General features: G+C 39.6%; 1 protein-coding gene across 2 annotated transcripts in view; it reads right to left on the bottom strand.

Moving 5' to 3' along the window:
- Positions 1–12,443: 12,443 nt before the first annotated feature.
- The window catches only part of LOC111834362 (MAP kinase-activated protein kinase 2-like), a 29,671-nt gene continuing 22,126 nt past the window's right edge, over positions 12,444–19,988 (bottom strand). For both annotated transcript variants that reach the window (XM_072713384.1, XM_023793558.2), the window contains 9 exons: positions 18,310–18,449; positions 17,750–17,814; positions 17,539–17,618; positions 17,112–17,238; positions 15,407–15,482; positions 15,142–15,266; positions 14,588–14,673; positions 14,087–14,167; positions 12,444–13,887 (listed from right to left, as the gene is read on the bottom strand). In XM_072713384.1, coding sequence (XP_072569485.1) covers positions 13,705–13,887; positions 14,087–14,167; positions 14,588–14,673; positions 15,142–15,266; positions 15,407–15,482; positions 17,112–17,238; positions 17,539–17,618; positions 17,750–17,814; positions 18,310–18,449 — 963 coding nt within the window. In that variant the 3' untranslated portion in view covers positions 12,444–13,704. The remainder of the gene's footprint in view (positions 13,888–14,086; positions 14,168–14,587; positions 14,674–15,141; positions 15,267–15,406; positions 15,483–17,111; positions 17,239–17,538; positions 17,619–17,749; positions 17,815–18,309; positions 18,450–19,988) is intronic.

Raw genomic sequence — 19,988 nt, 5'->3', positions numbered from 1 at the left:
ATAAGGGCCGTGTTGTGATTGATCTAATACCAGAATGACCTACTTGGGCTGGACATTGTAGTAGTTATAGCAATATGTTATTTATTAAGTTTTTAAATATCACAAGGGAATGCAAATGACTATCATGGGACATTGCATATATTTTGATTTGGCATGACTCACAGATCTTGCAGGAAAAAATATTCTAACCAGTATTATGTCACTTGATCAAAAATGAGAACAAAGTAAGTTGAACTGATTTTGCAGGTTTATACAGACATGTTATATTGCTGTAGCGCCCCCGTTTGATCGATCGGCACCAAATTTGGAGGGCCCTTCCCCAATGATGTCCTACATTATATATTTAAGATTGGTGATGATTGGCTGAGGTACACCTGAGATATAGCTGTCTGATTGAAATGGGTGTGGCACCAGTATGGTTCAGGTGTGGCTGGTGGCCATACCTGATGGAAAGTATATGATTTTTTGGATAATTTTATATATGGACTGTCTCCAGATTTAAATGATACCAGATTTGTGTAGGATTGGTGAAAACCCTAGGAGGCTAACAAAAAGCCCTGTTTTCAGACTTTTACAAAATAGGCAAAAAGGGCAATAGTTATGATGAAGTTCTTTATAACATTAAATTTGCCATGATCTAGTGGATAGGATTCGCAACAATTCATAATTTAATCTTTAACAGTTCAGGAGAAATAGGCAGAAATGCAAAACTTGTTGCTGTAGCGCCCCCATCTGGCTGATTGCGGTGTCCTTAACAGGGTATGCTAAGGGTCGGGAATCAAATGTGACAGCCTGTTTTGGTTGAGATTCGGTATTGTTTAGCCTGTCAAATGGCTGCTTCAATTTGATTGGCTGATGATGACCATGATTTTATAATCAATGACTACTATGATATATGTCTGATCTCAGAATTGGTCGTAGTACGAATTTGCCAAATTTTAGTTTGATTGGTCAAGGCAGTCAGGAGATATTGGCAGTTTTTAGTTGTAGCGCCCCCTATTGATGAAATGGGGCCAGCTTTATAACTAGTCCCCAGAATGGCGCTGGGAGGAAGGATTTCAAATTTGGTTAAGATTGGTTAAAGCAGAGCCAAGTTATAGCAATCAGACTGAAACTGGCCAAATTTATGCAAAGTTTGGGCGTGGCTGAAGACCGTATGATACAGAAATTTCATGATTATTTTTGTAAGTCTTGATCAGCTCAGAGAACTGATTGGTTTGACACCTCATTTGTCTGATTGGGACAGACGGGGTAGGACTTGAAGGCAGAGGTCAGTTTTGCAAATTATGCAAATTAGCAAAAAATCTAAGTAGGCGGAGCTTCATAGTCCAAATGGCAAGTTGGTAGAGCAATGCTGTCTGTATCAGCAGAAAAAAAAAATTCAATTGTAGGACTAATAGGACAGGAGATATGAACTGAAACGCGTTGGGGGGCGCTACAGCGCCCCCATCTGGCTGACAGGGCTGGGTCAGAGAATCTGAGTAGCGGGTAGGAATTGACATCATCTTACCAAGTTTGGTTGGTCTAGCTCTTACGGTTTAGGCTGTACATTCAGTTTTACGGCAGGAAAAAAATAATAATAATAATAATAAAGATAACTGCAAGCAGTGACAATCGGGTCCAAAGCTAATGGAAAGAAGCAATGAAGAGGAATGAAGTGAATGGCATAAAATTAGAAGTTCACTAATTATTGGAAATGAAGTACAGACTGTAATTGATGAGCAATGCATTTAAATTGGCAGAAAATAGGAAATGCTTCTATGAGATGATACCTAACATTTGAACATTACCGTGGAAATGTTTATCAAGGTACGATGAAGGGAAAAGGGTAGATGAGAAACCGAAGGGAAATGTGGTGACTAGCTGTTTGAGAAATATTGCAATTGCTGCAGTGTACACAGGATGAAGTAACATTGAAGTTTGATAGATTTCTAAAACTTAAATGGCAGAAATATATAACCAGATTAAAAATATTGACTTAGATGAAGGGAAAGGTGATTAATATTTAAATGTTTAAATAAACAATAAGGAGATGTCAGCTGCATTAACCAAGGTTGTTGTTAGACATATTATGACAGTGGCTAAATTGCAAATGAAGTGCAGACTGTAACTGATGACCAATGCATTGAATTAGTCAGAAAGTATGAAAATGGTAGATAAGAAACAGAAGGGAAATGTGGTGACTAGCTGATGGAAAAAATTGAAATTGCTGCAGTGTACATCACTGAAGTTTGATACATTTCTAAAAGTCAAATGGCAGGATAATGAAACCAATTTATTAATATTGACTGAGGTGAAGGGAATGGTGATTAATATTTAAATATTTGATGAGAAATAAGCTAATTTCAGTTGCATTAACCAAGGTTGGTCTTAGAAATATTATGACAGTGGCTAAATTGTAAATGAAGTACAGACTGTAACTGATGGCCAATGCATTTAAATAGTCAGAAAGTAGGAAATGCTTCTATGATAAGATAATTGCTGACATTTTGAACATTGACTTTGATATGTTGATTAAGATACGATAAAGGGAATATGGTAGATGAGAAACAGATGGGACATGTGGTGACTAGCTGTTGGAAGAAATTGCAATTGTTGCACTGTACACAGCCTGAAGTATCTCTGAACTTTGATACATTTCTAAAAGTGAAATGAAATGAAAATGTCAATAATCTTTGAAGGTTTGATGAAAAATAAAGAAATTTCAGCTGCATTAACTATTAGTATATTTTGACAGTGGCAGAAGCGCCCCCGTTTTACCGAATGTCACCAAAGTTAGATGGTCTATTCATAGTCCAGTGCTACAGAAGTGAGTCAAATTTTGTGAGAATTCGATGAAGTATGAATGAGGTTTAGCAGACTTGATGAATTCGGTATGGAAATAGTGAGGCCAGCAGGTGGAGTTAGCGCTACATTTGATAATTGGTAGCATGCAGTCCCTGGTGTGGCAGTTTGACTACTGCCATTAGCAGAAGCAGCCATAGTACAACAATATAAGATACAATATATAACCATTTGCTGAAGTGCCTCAGCCCAAAAGAATTTGTTTTTTGTGTCAGATGGTCTAAGTAGACGGTAGAAATAGGCACCTGCATACCTAATATTTTAAGTCTAGATCATACAAGTTAAGCTTACTTTATAGTACCTCAGTGAACACATGCTGTCTTGTATATTAAAGAAAACAACAGTGGCTTACTGCATTTGTAAAGTATTCTTCTAGACATAAGAAGCCCTGAAAGAATTTAATGCCATTAATGAAATACAGGACGAACACCACCTGCTGGCTAATGTATAAAAAAAAATCCAAAAAACTGCAATATAAATAGAGCACCATCTCCACATACTGGCCAATTTAATACAAAAAATCAAAAAATCTGCAATATATACTGCCTGGCTTATAAATAAAATCTGATAATTTTCTATAAGTCAAATAGCAGAAAAATGAAAGGAGCTTAAAAATATGGACTGAGGTGAAGGGAAAGTTAATTCCTTGAAAGTATTATGAAAGATATTTCAGCTGAATTAGCCAAGGTAGGTATTAGACATACCAGGACAGTGGCTGTACCGCTCCAGATTGACTGATCACCACCAAACTTGGAAGATCTGTCTGTAGTCCAGTCATACAGAAGTGAATCAAATTTTGTAAGAATCGGATGAAGCATGCCTGAGATTTAGCTGTTTGAATTAAATGGGAATGGAAATGTTGTGGCCAGCAGGTGGAGTCAGCGCTCCATTTTAGAAATGATATTAAATGCTTTCTGACCTTCTCATTTGTAAATGAAGTCTGATAGTGTTGTATAAGGCAAATTGGTGAAAAATGAAAGGAACTTAAAAATATGGACTAAGGTGTAGGGAAAGGTAACAATTCTTTGAAGGATTTATGAGAAAGAAGGACATTTCAGCTGAATTTGCTAAGGTGGGTCTTACACATATATGAACAGTAGCTGTAGCACCCCCATTTTACCGATCGGCACCAAATTTGGAGGGTCTGTCTGAGGTGCAGTGCTACATTAGTGGGTCAAATTTGGTGATGATCAGATGAAGATTTCCTCTGATTTAGCTGTTTGATTGAAATGAGCATGGAAATGCTGTAGGTTCAGTGTGGCTGGTGGCTATACTGTACAGGCAAGTGAAGTTATCTTTATAAATTATACATATGGGCAGTGTCCTGATTTTTCTACTACCAGATTGACCTACTTAGGCTGGACATTGCAGTAGTTACAGTAATATGTTATTAATTAAGTTTTTAAATATGACAAGGGAATGCAAATGACTATCATGGGACATTGCATATTTCTTGATTTGACATGACTCACAGAACTTGCAGGGCAAAAGATTTTAACCAGTAATATGTCACTGGATCAAAAATTAGATAAATGTAAGTTGAGCTGATTTTGCAGTTTATACAGTGATGTTATATGGCTGTAGCACCCCCGTTTGACTGATCGGCACCAAATTTGGAGGGCCCTTCTCCAGTAATGTCCTACATTATATATTTAATATTGGTGATGATTGGCAGAGGTACACCTGAGATATAGCTGTCTGATTGAAATGGGTGTGGCACCGGTATGGTTCGGGTGTGGCTGGTGGCCGTACCTCATGGAAAGTATATGATGTTTTGGATAATTTTATATATGGACTGTCTCCTGATTTAAATGATACCAGATATGTGTATGATTGGTGAAAACCCTAGGAGGCTAACAAAAAGCCCTGTTTTCAGACTTTTACAAAATAGGCAAAAAGGGCTATAGTTATGATGAATTTCTTTAAACCATTAAATTTGCCATGATCTAGTGGATAGGATTCGCAACAATTGTCAATTTAATCTTTAACAGTTCAGGAGAAATAGGCAGAAATGCAAAACTTGTTGCTGTAGCGCCCCCATCTGGCTGATTGCGGTGTCCTTAACAGGGTATGCTAAGGTTCAGGAATCAAATGTGACAGCCTGTTTTGGTTGAGATTCGGTATTGTTTAGCCTGTCAAATGGCTGCTTCAATTTGATTGGCTGATAATGACCATGATTTTATGATCAATGACTACTATGATATATGTCTGATCTCAGAATTGGTCGTAGTATGGATTTGCCAAATTTTAGTTTGATTGGTCAAGGCAGTCAGGAGATATTGGTAGTTTTTAGTTGTAGCGCCCCCTATTGATGAAATGGGGCCAGCTTTATATATAGTCCCCAGAATGGCGCTGGGAGGAAAGATTTCAAATTTGGTTAAGATTGGTTAAAGCAGAGCCAAGTTATAGCAATCAGACTGAAACTGGCCAAATTTATGCAAAGTTTGGGCGTGGCTGAAGACCATATGATAGAGAAATTTCATGATTATTTTTGTAAGTCTTGATCAGCTCAGAGAACTGATTGGTTTGACACCTTATTTGTCTGATTTGGACAGACGGGGTAGGACTTGAAGGCAGAGGTCAGTTTTGCAAATTATGCAAATTAGCAAAAAATCTAAGTAGGCGGAGCTTCATAGTCCAAATGGCAAGTTGGTAGAGCAATGCTGTCTGTATCAGCAGAAAAAAAAAATTCAATTGTAGGACTAATAGGACAGGAGATATGGACTGAAACGCGTTGGGGGGCGCTAGAGCGCCCCCATCTGGCTGACAGGCCTGGGTCGGAGAATCTGAGTAGCGGGTAGGAATTGACATCATCTTACCAAGTTTGGTTGGTCTAGTTCTTACGGTTTAGGCTGTACATTCAGTTTTACGGCAGGAAAAAAATAATAATAATAATAATAATAAAAAGAAAAATCCTAAGAAAAACAATAATGGTCCATAAGCATTTCATGCTTTGGACCCTTAATAATAATAATAATAATAATAATAATCCTAAGAAAAACAATAATGGTCCATAAGCATTTCATGCTTTGGACCCTTAATAATCCTAAGAAAAACAATAAGGTTCCATAGCATTTCATGCTTTGGACCCTTAATAATAATAATAATAATAATTGATGGCCAATGCATTTAAATAGTCAGAAAATATGACATGCTAAAATTATATGATGATATCTAACCTTTAAACATTACTGTAGAAATGTTCATCAATGTTTGATAAAAGGAAAAGGGAAGATGAGAAACAGAAGGGAAATGAGGTGACTAGCTGTTGGTAGAAATATTGCAATTGCTGCAGTGTACACAGGCTGAAGTAACATTGAAGTTTGATAGATTTCTAAAAGTCAAATGGCAGCAATATGTAAGCAGATTAATAATATGGTCAAGGGTGAAGGGAAAGGTGATTAATATTTAAATATTTAAATAAACAATAAGGAGATGTCAGCTGCATTAACCAAGGTTGTGGTTAGACATATTAGGACAGTGGCTAAATTGGAAATGAAGTACAGATTGTAACTGATGGCCAATGCATTTAAATAGTCAGAATGTTGCAAATGCTACTATGATAAGATGATACTTGACATTTTAACATTACCGTAGAAATGTTGATTAAGGTACGATAAAGGGAAGATGGTAGATGAGAAACAGAAGGGAAACGTGGTGACTAGCTGTTCAAAGAAATTGCAGTTGCTGCAGTGTACACAGCCTGAAGTATCACTGAACTTTGATACATTTCTAAAAGTGAAATGGCAGGAAAATGAAAGTAAATGAATATGTGATTAATCTCTGAAGGTTTGATGAAAAATAAAGAAATTTCAGCTGCATTAACTATGAGTTTTAGACATATTTTGACAGTGGCAGTAGCGCCCCCGTTTAACCGAATGTCACCAAAGTTGGATGGTCTATTCGTAGTCCAGTGCTATAGAAGTGACTCAAATTTTATGAGAATTTGATGAAGTATAAATGAGATTTAGCAGACTAAATGAATTTGGTATGGAAATAGTGTGGCCAGCAGGTGGAGTTAGCACTATATTTGATAAATGGTAGCATGCAGTCCCTGGAGTGGCAGTTTGACTACTGCCATTAGCAGAAGCAGCCTTAGTAAACCAATATATTATATAATATAGAACCCTTTGGTGAAGTGCCTCAGCCCAAAAGAATGTGTGGTTTGTGTCAGATGGTCTAAGTAGATGGTAGAAATAGGCACCTACATACCTAATATTTTAAGTCTGGATCATACAAGTTAAGCTTACTTTATAGTACCTCAGTGAACACATGCTGTCTTGTATATTTAAAACAACAGTGGCTTACTCCATTTGTAAAGTATTCTTCTAGACATGAGAAGCCCTGACAGAATTGAATGGCATTATAGAAATAGAGGATGAACTGCACCTGCTGGCTAGTCTATAAAAAAAAATCCAAAAAATTGCAATATAAATAGAGCACCATCTCCACCTACTGGCCAATTTAATACAAAAAATAGAAAAATCTGCAATATATACTGCCTGGCTTATAAATAAAATCTGATAATTTTCTATAAGTCAAATAGCAGAAAAATGAAAGGAGCTTAAAAATATGGACTGAGGTGAAGGGAAAGTTAATTCTTTGAAAGTATTATGAAGGATATTTCAGCTGAATTAGCCAAGGTAGGTATTACACATAATATGACAGTGGCTGTACCGCTCCAGATTGACTGATCGCCACCAAACTTGGAAGATCTGTCTGTAGTCCAGTCATACAGAAGTGAATCAAATTTTGTAAGAATCGGATGAAGCATGCCTGAGATTTAGCTGTTTGAATTAAATGGGAATGGAAATGTTGTGGCCAGCAGGTGGAGTCAGCGCTCCATTTTAGAAATGATATTAAATGCTTTCTGACCTTCTCATTTGTAAATGAAGTCTGATAATGTTGTATAAGGAAAATTGGTGAAAAATGAAAGGAACTTAAAAATATGGACTAAGGTGTAGGGAAAGGTAAAAATTCTTTGAATGATTTATGAGAAAGAAGGACATTTCAGCTGAATTTGCTAAGGTGGGTCTTAGACATATATGGACAGTAGCTGTAGCGCCCCCATTTGACCGATCGGCACCAAATTTGCAGGGTCTGTCTGAGGTGCAGTGCTACATTAGTGGGTCAAATTTGGTGATGATTAGATGAAGTATGCATCTGATTTAGCTGTTTGATTGAAATGATCATGGAAATGCTGTAGGTTCAGTGTGGCTGGTGGCTATACTGTACAGGCAAGTGAAGTTATCCTTATAAATTAGACATAAGGGCAGTGTCCTGATTGATCTACTACCAGAATGACCTAATTGGGCTGGACATTGCAGCAGTTATAGCAATATGTAATTTATTAAGTTTTTAAATATCACAAGGGAATGGAAATGACTATCATTAGGCATTGCATATATCTTGATTTGGAATGACACACAGAACTTGCAGGACAAATGATTTTTATAATTAATATGTGACTGGAACAGAAATAAGAACAATGTAAGTTGAACTGATTTTCCAGGTTTATACAGACATGTTATATTGCTGTAGCGCCCCCGTTTGACCGATCGGCACATAATTTGGAGGGCCCTTCCCCAGTAATGTCCTACATTTTATGTTTAAGTTTGGTGATGATTGGTTGAGGCACGCCTAAGATATAGCTGTCTAATTGAAATGGGTGTGGCACCAGTATGGTTCGCGTGTGGCTGGTGGCCGTACCTCATGGAAAGTTTATGATTTTTTTAATAATTTTATATATGGACTGTCTCCTGATTTAAATGATACCAGATTTGTGTAGGTTTGGTGAAAATCCTAGGAGGCTAACGAAATGTCTTGTTTTCAGACCAATATGAATTATGCAAAAATGCTAAGGTGCAGAAGCAAGTTATACATGTTGTTTGATTTGGCATGTCGTACTGAATTGAACTGGCAGTAAATGTTGATTGTAGGCTTCACCATTCTCGAGAAATAGGCAGAAACGCAAAAGTTGTCACTGTAGCGCCCCCATCTGGCCAAGTGAGGTGTCCTTTACAGGGTAGGCAGAGGGTGAGAGCACAAATGTATCACCCAAATTTGATTTAGATTGGTCATTGATAAGCCTGTCAAATGGCTGCTTGATTTTGATTGGACGATGGCGGCCACTCTTTAAGGATGAATTACTGCCATTGTATGTGACTGACCACAGGCTGTGTCCTAGTACATATCTGCCAAATTTCAGTTAGATTGGCCAAGGCAGTCAGGAGATACTGCCAGTTTTTAGTTGTAGCGCCCCCTATTGACGAAATGCGGCCCGCCTTGGACCGTGTCCCCAGGATGGTGTTGCGAGGTAGCATTTCAAATTTGGTCAAGGTAGGCCAAGGAATAGCCAAGTTATAACCGTCAGACCAAAATGGGCGAAATTTGGCCATTGTTTGGGCGTGGCTAATGGCCGTAGGATATAAAAATGTCTGAATTTTGTTGATGATTCTTGATCAGCTCAGAGTTCTGATTCGTTTGACACCTCATTTGTCTGATTTGGTAGAACAAGCTAGGACTTGAAGGGAAAAGTAGGATTTGCAAATTATGCAAATTAGCAAAAAATCTAAGTAGGCGGAGCTTCATAGTCCAAATGGCAAGTTGGTAGGGAATGGCTGTCTGTATCAGCAGAAAAAAGAATTTCAATTGTAGGACTAATAGGACAGGAGATATGGACTGAAACGCGTTGTGGGGTGCTAGAGCGCCCCCATCTGGCTGGCAGGCCTGGGTCGGAGAATCTGAGTAGCGGGTAGGAATTGACATCATGTTACCAAGTTTGGTTGGTCTAGCTCTTACGGTTTAGGCTGTACATTCAGTTTTAGGGCAGGAAAAAAATAATAATAATCCTAAGAAAAACAATAATGGTCCATAAGCATTTCATGCTTTGGACCCTTAATAATCCTAAGAAAAACAATAATGGTCCATAAGGACTTCGTCCTTTGGACCCTTAATTAATAATGTTTTAACATATGAATAGAAACAAACACAATGCTTCGAAACGTTTTGCTTGCTAAACTAGATTCATACACACATACTAAATGAACATACACGGAATAGCCAGTACATAAGCTACACTTGCTTTCTAATTCCTCCAAACAGCCCAATGACAAGGTCAAGAGACTGTTTTTAGACGAGGTTCGGCTCTTCCCCAAAATAACTGTACATTAATTAGTTTAAATGGTATATTCTCATTCATTTTCATTAAAACCAGACCCTTTCCTAATAAAGGTCCCCCCCCCTAAATCTCTAGTGCCACTCATGTCTTAGATAATATCCATTCTATTAGCTTAAGTTATTAAGTGCGTGATTGTTGGTGCCATACGTGGTGATTCCAGCATCTCAGAAACCCTGATGGCATTTTCACATGCTACACTTTTAATGCGTGGGTTCCCAAACGTTTAATACCCAAAATAACAGTACCAGAGATTTTTTGAGTAAATTTTTAGTGGCACTCTGGAAACCATGTCGCAAACACCACTTTGGGAAGTCCCGTTTTAATGGATGGTTTGATCCATCATACGACCAGTGGCAGTTATGTCGCTGAAGACCCTGCGAATGCGAGAGGTCAGAGGAGAACAGCCAGACGCATTAAAGGAAAGGTACAAGTGCACAAATAGCAGCTCAGTACAACAGCGGTGCCCAGAATGGCTGCTCGCCTACCTTTAAACCAGCTCTGTGGGCGAAATTGTTTTATATCTTCTACTAGCTAGGTGTACAAACTGGCCATTGACGTCGTGAGGAATAATATAAATCATCGCATATAAAGGTTTCATATATCGCTGCGACCCAGCAACACTGGATATGTGGTTTTGAAAAATGTGTGGATGTTCACAGATAAAGCTATTTTAGATACACCTATCATTTTACTTATTTAAACAATCCCCTAGTTTTCGCATGTGTTTTGCCCAAAACTTAAATTACGCATTCGTTAACTATCGTGAAGAATGCATCTATTTTCGTTAATCAGGAAAACGATCAATTTAAAACACATAGTACAGCACAATACATTAAGCATTAACAATCGCTCGAGCTCAACTTATCACTAAGCACCGACAGCTGTCGAGCGCCCTCTACAGGAACGTGTGGCTCAGTGATCAGATCATGGAGCTGCAAGTTTCAGAGCGTTCAGGTATCCCCGGCCGTTATACGAAAATACTAATGTACATATTAAACTAAACAGGTATTTCTAATGAGTCTTACCAACTAACATAAGTCTGGAGACATCCCGAAAAGAAAACTCTAAATATCATGACTAAGGCCCAAAGTAGCTTTCATGTTCTCTGCATTTCATTTGAACATACTTTTTTCCCCTTCTTTCTGGATCGACCGGACTTCGAACGCATAATAATTCGGAACATTAGGGCGCGATACAAATAAGCAAAACTCTTTCAAAGTACAGTGGTACCTCGATTCTCGAACTTAATCCGTTCCGGACTCCGGATCGAATCCTAAAAAGTTCGAGTTCTGATCGAATTTTTCCCATAAGAAATAATGGAAAACCAATTAATAGGTTCCCGGCCCCCCAAAATTACACCTAAATATGTTTTTATTTTTTAGCATTTAAACACAAAATGAACAGGATAAAACAAGAAGAGCATTTTTTTTAATGGCTTCCTAAACGATAAAGATCTTATCCCAACATTACGCCTGTCCTGCCCCGATCGTCCGCTCCTTCCGTGTGCCACGCCCCCTCGTTAAACTCGTGTGGGATCCCCATGTGATCAGATGTTTCTGGTTGTTGTCATTAGTCCTCTGTATTAAGTCCGCGTTCCAGTTTGTTTCCCCAGTCCGGTCATTGGGTGCGTTCGACTTGCTTACAACGCTGGCTTAAAGCAACGCATTCTGATCCTGACGCAATGCGTTACAGTTAGATGCATTTCGACCTCTCACCCGGCTGCACAAACTGGAACCGCCTCCGTGACGACACACCTTTGCCCTTATTGGCTGAAGAGTTTAGTTACACGCATGACGTTTGTATCCCCGGCAGTTCCGATGTGTAATCTGCTATTTCTCCCGAATATCACGCAAAGTAGTGAGAACTTGTTTTCAGTTAATTTACCTGGCAAAATAAAGTTTAAATAAATGACATAAATGCTCTAATAGTACACGTAAGTTAGTGTTTTTTTATTGTTAGTTACTGTAATGTTGAGCTGATTTATTTGGTTAATCGTCCAGTCTGTGAAGAAGGCATTCAAGTAATTGATTGATACTTTATTGATCCCCGTGGGGAAGAATTGCATTGTAGTATGACTCATTTCCTGGCGCGTACAACTTATATTAGGTCAGCGTTCATGGTTCGACTTCTGATATTCAGATCGAGTTCTAGGTCAAACTGGTTTGTTCGACTTTCAAGAAATTCGAGTTCTAGTGAGTTCGAGAACCGAGGTACCACTGTACATCTTCCCCCCCCACCACACATCAGCCACTCATTCTACAATTAGCTGTAATTACCAATGTCAAACTGCTGTATTGGGCTGATATGCAGCCGTTACTAGAAACATCCTTTCAACTTTTTTTTTTTTAAATACTCATTGTCCACTGACATACAAACATATGGATTTGGTTTGCAGGACAGCAAAGGTTAAAAAGAGACATTTTAATTTGAACCATTTTATTCTAATGCAAGTATAGTCTCAGGAGTTTGAACTAAAGTGGTTCTTATAAGACATAACAGATATGAGTGGGAAGAAAAGGAAAGCTGTGCTTTGCAATATCCGTGAAAGTCTTCTGGGGATGACAATGGTTATAAAAAACACTTGCAGAAATTCTAATATGATAGAAAATCAGTTTAAAATAAACAGTTAAAAACATTTTCAGTACCATGGACAATGAGCTACCTTAAAATGGGGGCGAGAGCATACAGACAGTGGCAGACAGACATGGAGCTGACTGTAAAACTGGGTTAAGTTTTGAAACTAATCAAATGGTAGGTTTTTTTTTCTCTCAAAACATGTATTCAAACTAGAAATATTCAACACAAAATGTCAGGGCAAAATTCCTTTAGGCAAATATTCTAATTTCACCAAGAAATTAAAGTTGTAACTTTACATGGGTGAAACAATACTTTTCATGGTATAATCACAAAGCAGTTACATAAAGCCGTAATTTGACCACAAACTATGTGGTGAACAACACATAAGAAAAACAAACATTTACTAGACCAAACATACTGAACCCACCAATCATGGAGTTAAAACACAAAAACAAAACTGCTCGAGTTCTAGGGTTAGCAGTAACAAATTGTATTAGTTAGACATTATCGTGGACTTCAAGATGTGTCAATCAGGAACAGAACACAAAGACCTTTACTTGCAAAAATACCTGGGGGAAGGAAAAAAAAAGTCAACAAGAACTCCGCCTTCAGTCGTACAAAAATAGTTTTGTGGTAGAAAACTACATTTGGAGTTTATTATTTAAAAAGTATACAGACGACTGACATTTAAAAACACTTCTTTATTAAGAACTGGTCAACCTACATAACTTGATGGTTTGACATGGAGAGCCAGTTCTTGTGTTTTCAGGCAGTGCAACTGACATACCCTGCTATATTCAGAGACTGATATTCTTTTTTAATCTTACTTTTGCTTAAAATATCTTTCTGATTTGAGCGAAGAGTATGCTTGGTAAGAATGTAATAAAAAAAAAAAAATTGTTGAAAAGTAAAAACATAAAATTTAAAAAATAAACATGCTTTTTATCATTTCATATAATTGGTTTACTGCTGTGATTATGGGCTACCTAAGCAGCCGCCTGTGATGCGTGTGAACACACGTATAAACATCCGCATGTACGTGTGAGTACATTTCCACAAATGCGTGTGCGCACATGTGTGTATGCATGCACGCGTGCAGTCCCTCAAGGGGCAGCTGGCATCTTCAGAGCTGGCGCGGTCGTCACTGGCGTCTTTCCTGCTGGGGTATTTGTGGCCAGCAAAGCCTTTCTCCTCCTCAGCAGCGGGTTGCAAGATTCGTCAATGTCCTTGATTTTAATTTGGTCGTAGTCGACTCTTATCGATGCCAGTGCGCTGGTCATCTCCTCCTAGAAGAAGCATGCAGTTTAGAATAAGCAGATATCACTGATCACTTCCGGTAAAAATACGCAACAAGCTACTTCTTTTTTCCTCCCTGAACTGTAGAAGTTTCATTACTCCGGGTGGCTTCACAAGAAAAGGAAGCTTTCAAAGTAGCAGGAAGTGGAGGGCAAGCCAGAGAGGGTGCTTGTGGGCTGCTCTACTCACCTTGATTTCCTCCCAAGTGTCCTTCTCCTCTTTCAGCACCCGACTGGTATGGAGGGGCGTCTGTGGCACTTCCATCGATTGCTACAAAGGCACCAGGTACAAACAGTGAGGGAGAAATCCAGGCTAACATACCACACAACTCCGTAACCTGACAAATACATCAACTACATTCTTTATTCAAGATCATTGAAATCACCATTAAAAAGACCAGATTTCAAATTAATTCCAAATTATTCCATATAGCAAATGCTAATTTAAATAATAATCGAATGAAGACTTAAAAAAACGACGTTCCATATTCCTTAAAAGTGTCCAGATGAAATTGTAATTAGTGTATTAAAATACAGTGCAGGTTTGAGGAATTAAGATGTCTTTCTATAAATTACACCACGCATTGATGCAATGCTTGTGTTAAATCAAAATTCACAGTACAACCCGACAAGTATATTGTAGCATGTTTATTGGTCCCTTGGTTACATGGCAGGAGTCAGCGAGACTCACATTGATCCAGGGGTTGTTCATGAACTCCATTATCGTCATTCTCTGTGTCGGTTCCGTTTTTAGCAGGTGCCGGATCAACTGCTTTGCTGAAGTCAGACATGGTCATGTTTGTGTCAGATCATCAGTGCAGGGCTTCTTATGAAGAAACTCATCTCCATCAAAATTCTATTCCTGAGCAACCAGGTAGGAATTCTAAACAATCCTTACATTTTATGTCAGTTTAAATATTAGGCACTTATTTAGATCGGTGTTTCCCAACCCAGTCCTTGGGGACCCGCAGACAGTCCACGTTTTTGCTCCCTCCCATCTCCCGATAGGCAAAAACGTGGACTGTTTGCGGGCCCCCAGGGACCAGGTTGGGAAACACTGATCTAGAGTGACATGCGAAATAGAATTGCTTCCATAAACACATCTACGAATTTAAATTCAAGGATAGCAGCTCTTCCGCACAGTATTTAATTATGGCGTGTTGTTTCCCTGTTGTAGAACACTACAACTGAGTTTGCATCCAAACCACAAAGAAACCGCTGCACTCTGCGGGGACATTCGGTTACCTTCATCAGAGACTTCCTGCCACTCTGGGTTGGGGAACTCGTACTGCCCCATTCGAATTCGTTTCTTCATCCCAGGAGATATGGCCAGACCATGTTTAGAATAGAAAGGGGGGTACCCACAGAGCCTGGGGGGAAATGGAGAATAAGGAACCACAGGAGCAGGAAACACCATGTAGTTTGGGAGTTTGTTGGCAGCGACAGTAGACCATTACAGAAACATCATTGCTGGTCTCATAAGTGACTTATGTGAAAGACTCTCACTCACAGAATGTACATGATGACGCCTATGGACCACATATCACATGACTTGTCATACTTTTCTGGTCCAAGAACTTCAGGAGCTGAAATTAGGTTAAAATATTTAAATCCATTTATTTATAATAAATAGCAGTAAAAAAAAAAAAAAAAGCAAAATATTTTGAACATGGGGGGAGGGGTGGTGGTGGTGGGAATAACAAAAAAAATCCATCCATCTGCTTATCCTGGCCTGGGCTGCAGGCAGGCTGGAGCGCAGGGGTCCACTCTGGCCTGGATGCCAGCCCATCACAGGGCACACACGCGCTCGCACACGCACAGGCTCACACGCACAGGCTCTCACACACAGGCTCTCACACACACAGGCTCACACACACACAGGCTCACACACACACAGGCTCACACACACACAGGCTCACACACACACAGGCTCACACACACACAGGCACACACACACAGGCTCACACACACACGCTCGCTCACACACAGGCTCACGCACGCGCGCTCACACACACAGGCTCACGCACGCGCGCACACGCACGCGCTCACACACACGCGCTCACACACATGCTACAGGTAACTTGTCAATTAGCCTAATGGGGCTTTTCCAGTGGCATACAGGAACCAAGCTGTACCCAACCTGTATTGCAAAGACAGACTAGTTACAGCGCAGTTTCCCAGTGCAGAAGGGTCGGCTCAGTACAGGTGTTGCCAGGTTTGGAGAGTGACAGTGACATAAAAGCGGATTTCTGCTGACACATCTGTGACAATCCCCATGTCATGTTAACATCAAACGCCTGCGACATTAGTGTTCGCCTGCATAAACTTGCCTTAGAAATCCATTCCTTTCAGCGGTTCTATAGTATTTTTTTTTTTTTAATTGGAGGTTAAGTTTTCCGGAATGTATCAATACTACTAATAATGAATAATACAGTAACCCCTTCATATTTGCAAGGGTTAAGTTCTGAGGATCCCCGCAAATGTGAAAATTTGTGAATACTTGGGCACCCCTAACCTCAACCATTAACAGTCTGCTACCCTGAAGGATAACATCTATTTATTACCAATTTCTAAACAAACAGTACTGTCCTGTACACTTTGCATGTCAAACTACTTGTGTGTCATTTCCCATCAAGACCTTTTTAGATAATATACAACCTATCTGAATTATGCCCCAGTATGTAGAAAGTTACTACTGTATGCACTGAGAGCACTACGTTTTGGACTCATTATTAAAAATGCCAAATTAACAGCACTGAGACGTTTAAAAGCTACTGTGAGAAAAGCAAGGTTTGGAGTGAGGCTGGGTGTCACGACAAAATGACTGCATAGAATATGCCGTTATCGCCATCATATAATACAGGCACATATATGCAGATCCCTGGTATCTCTATGCATTTCGACCAATCAGTTGGCAGTGATGCGACTGACTTGGTCTAATCAAGCTTTCGTCCCTGCTAGTAAGCAGGGCCATGACAGTGTGGGTAATTTACTATGACAAACAGTAAGTTTGCGTATGGCTTGGTTCTTAGTGACAGTGGAAAAGCACCATGTTCTATAGCGTGTTCTGGGACTGCAGGAAAAGAACCCTGCAAGTACAGGGAGAATATACAAACTTTACAGAGAGGGGGGGGGGGATCTAGACACTCAGTATCGTTTCCCACTGACATTTAAAATAAATGAATGAAAATCGGCAAACACAGCTGGTTCCTTACCTACATAGTAGGGAGTGTAGCATGGGGTGGCCAGTGAATTGTGAACGATAGTTTCTTTAGCGAACCCAAAGTCTGTCAGTTTGAGGAGCGCGTTGGGCCTCTTGGTGGTATACAACAAGTTCTCCGGCTAAAGTGCAGACCACACGGCATTGTCACTCTGACATGCTGCAGACATTAGTAGACTACAGAGTAAAATGCCTATATTATTTAAACACTCACATTTCTTAATACAAGTATGCATTGGCTTAAGGCATTTGGCCATTTATTTAACAGGCCTGACTGTTTAGGACTCGTCATCTTCCCTGTATCCTAGTACAGCACACAGGATGGCAGGTTTGTGTAAGAAAAGAAAACAAACAGCAGCTATACTGCATTATTTTGGATCTTGAAGCACCAAAACAGACAAAAGGTCCCTAAGTAAGCTCACCTTGACGTCTCGGTGTGCAATGTCATGGCTGTGTAAGAACTGGATAGCCTCCCCGATACTCCTCATGATTTCAGAGGCCTCTGGCAAAAGACGACAGCATAGAAGCATCCGTAACGGTGGCAGAGAAAACCTTAAGGCTGTGCTGTCACAGGTGACAGTCACAGGTGACAGAGTGGCAGACCTCTACAGGAGGTGCCAGGGGCCGCCGTACCTCGTTCAGTGAAGGCTTGGTCCCCTCTGTCCTGAATGCGGCTAAAAAGCTCCCCGCCCCCCATGCTGCAAGGACACACAGGACCCCGAGGAGGTCAGATACAGGGACAGTTCCTACTGGACACTTTAATAGAATAACCAACTTAATTACCAAAAACAAAAGAGTGGCAAATGGCTGGATGCAATTTAAAAAAGCACTTTAATTAAAATTACTGTAGCATGACCTGTCCTGGGACAGTAGCTAGCCAGTTACAACTACAAATCCTTAACTACTACACCAGAAATTTTATAGTGACCATCAGTGGTTAATTCTGTTATCTTGTTAATAATTCAGAGCAGAGCACTAAAATGAACTACTGCTTTTACAGCTAGAAAATCTGACTGCACCATGGACACAGGCTGTTGAGCAGCCATCTGTTGCCAGTTTCTCCAAGACAACAGAGGACTCTCAGAACGTGTGTCATTAAGGTATGATTAGGAATTGGTGAGTGAGTGAGTGAGTGAATGGGAAACCCCGACAGACACAAATGCGGGTATGCTGGAGCATGAGAGAGAACACACCACTCCATGACAATCAGCAGGCATTTCTTGTTTTGGTAGAGGTTCTCATAGACTTCCACGATGTGTACGATGTGATTGCATGCCGAGGCCCGCCAGTGTAACTCCACCTCACGCCGAGCCTTTGGGCAATCCTGCAGCATCTGAGGAGAGATGATGGCCGTGACAAAAATGCACATGGGCAACCTCCATTATGATGACTGTCTCTCCCCCCCTCTTATAAGTTACTGGGCCATAAAGTTCCAGCTAAACACAACATAGCTACATGCCGGCTAACAGAAGAATTTAGGGCTGAAACGATTACATAAATTATCTGGTTCATAAAAATACTCAAGGCAAATACTCTGACTCAAATATTAGCTATACGATCCATGGAGCGATTAATTACACATTGCAACAGTTGCACAGATGAGATTAACCAGAGCACCAAGAGAGAAATGTGTTGTCGTGTGGAAGAATGGAGGAAAACAAAAATGAGTGAAAGGAAAAGACAGAAACTATCAAAAGTTTGAGAGCACATCAAGTTGAAATTCTCCCAAACTTTTAATAGTTTCTGCCGTTTTCTACCACTTGTCTCTAACTTTCATTTCATTCAATTTTATCAGGTTATTAACCTTGCTTTGAAAGGTGGCAGCGCTGATTATATCAATCACAGAAAACTGTAAACTGCCAAGGTTATTGATATTACAATTTGCTCAGAGCATTCATCGAAAGGTTCCAAATCACATGGTAAAAAATTGGCAACAGTGTGTATTGCCATGTTTTTAACCATATTTTGACTATTTGATTTTTATACATTCTGTACTGTCGTATGGCCAGCGGATATGTACAAACTTCAGATTTTGGCCCATGTAATATTTTATGTGCACTTTAATACCACTTCCTAAAAGTTATAGGCTTTCACTGACCTGATTAACCACAGACAATTTTCTCCTTTCAAAGAGACTAAATAAATGTCATAAAATTTAACATATTTTTCAGTAAACCACAGTCTTTTATGGACAACTTTGAGTATGGCTCAACCAGGTTCACCACTGACAGCATCTTGAACATGCTTTCCATATGTCATCTGTCATTACTTTATATTTTGAACTTTTCAGTAAATGTTTACCTCGACAGTATGCTGCAGCAGTCTACAGATGCAATATTGCAGTTAATGCACTGAACAGGAGTGGACTGCACAAAAAAAATCTTTTGAGTGAATATGCAAAATTATGCAATAAAACTTTAGTTTCAGTAAAAGCCACAATTTGTTTATTCAAAGAAACGGTTGGTAAATGCTTTCCTTTATTCTCACACTTAAAATAATTGATCCAACTACCTGATTAATCATAATTAGCCCTGTCATGATTTTAACATAACCACCTGATCGCGATTATTTGAACTGACCGTGATTATTTTTTACATAATGGTGAGAATTGTCTCCATACATCAGTATCAAAAAAGGTGGATGAGAGAGAACCGTCATTTCTATTACCACATCTTTTTCTACCGTGTGATGTTTAACTGGCGCTCGTTTAATGACATCATGTCATTGCGCCTCTGATCTGCTGCGTACCACCCGCCCTATTGGTACCGGACACGTCTGCGCATGGGCAGCATCACACTTCATGGCAAATTTTTACTAGTGTCCAATTTGTACCACGTCGTTTCACTACACTTTCATGACCCACTTCGATGCC

This window comes from Paramormyrops kingsleyae, chromosome 6 (assembly GCF_048594095.1).
Source record: "Paramormyrops kingsleyae isolate MSU_618 chromosome 6, PKINGS_0.4, whole genome shotgun sequence".
In the NCBI taxonomy this organism is placed as follows: Eukaryota; Metazoa; Chordata; class Actinopteri; order Osteoglossiformes; family Mormyridae; genus Paramormyrops; species Paramormyrops kingsleyae.
The sequence above is the reverse complement of the archived record's forward strand: the minus strand, read 5'-3'. Positions and strand labels throughout refer to the sequence as shown.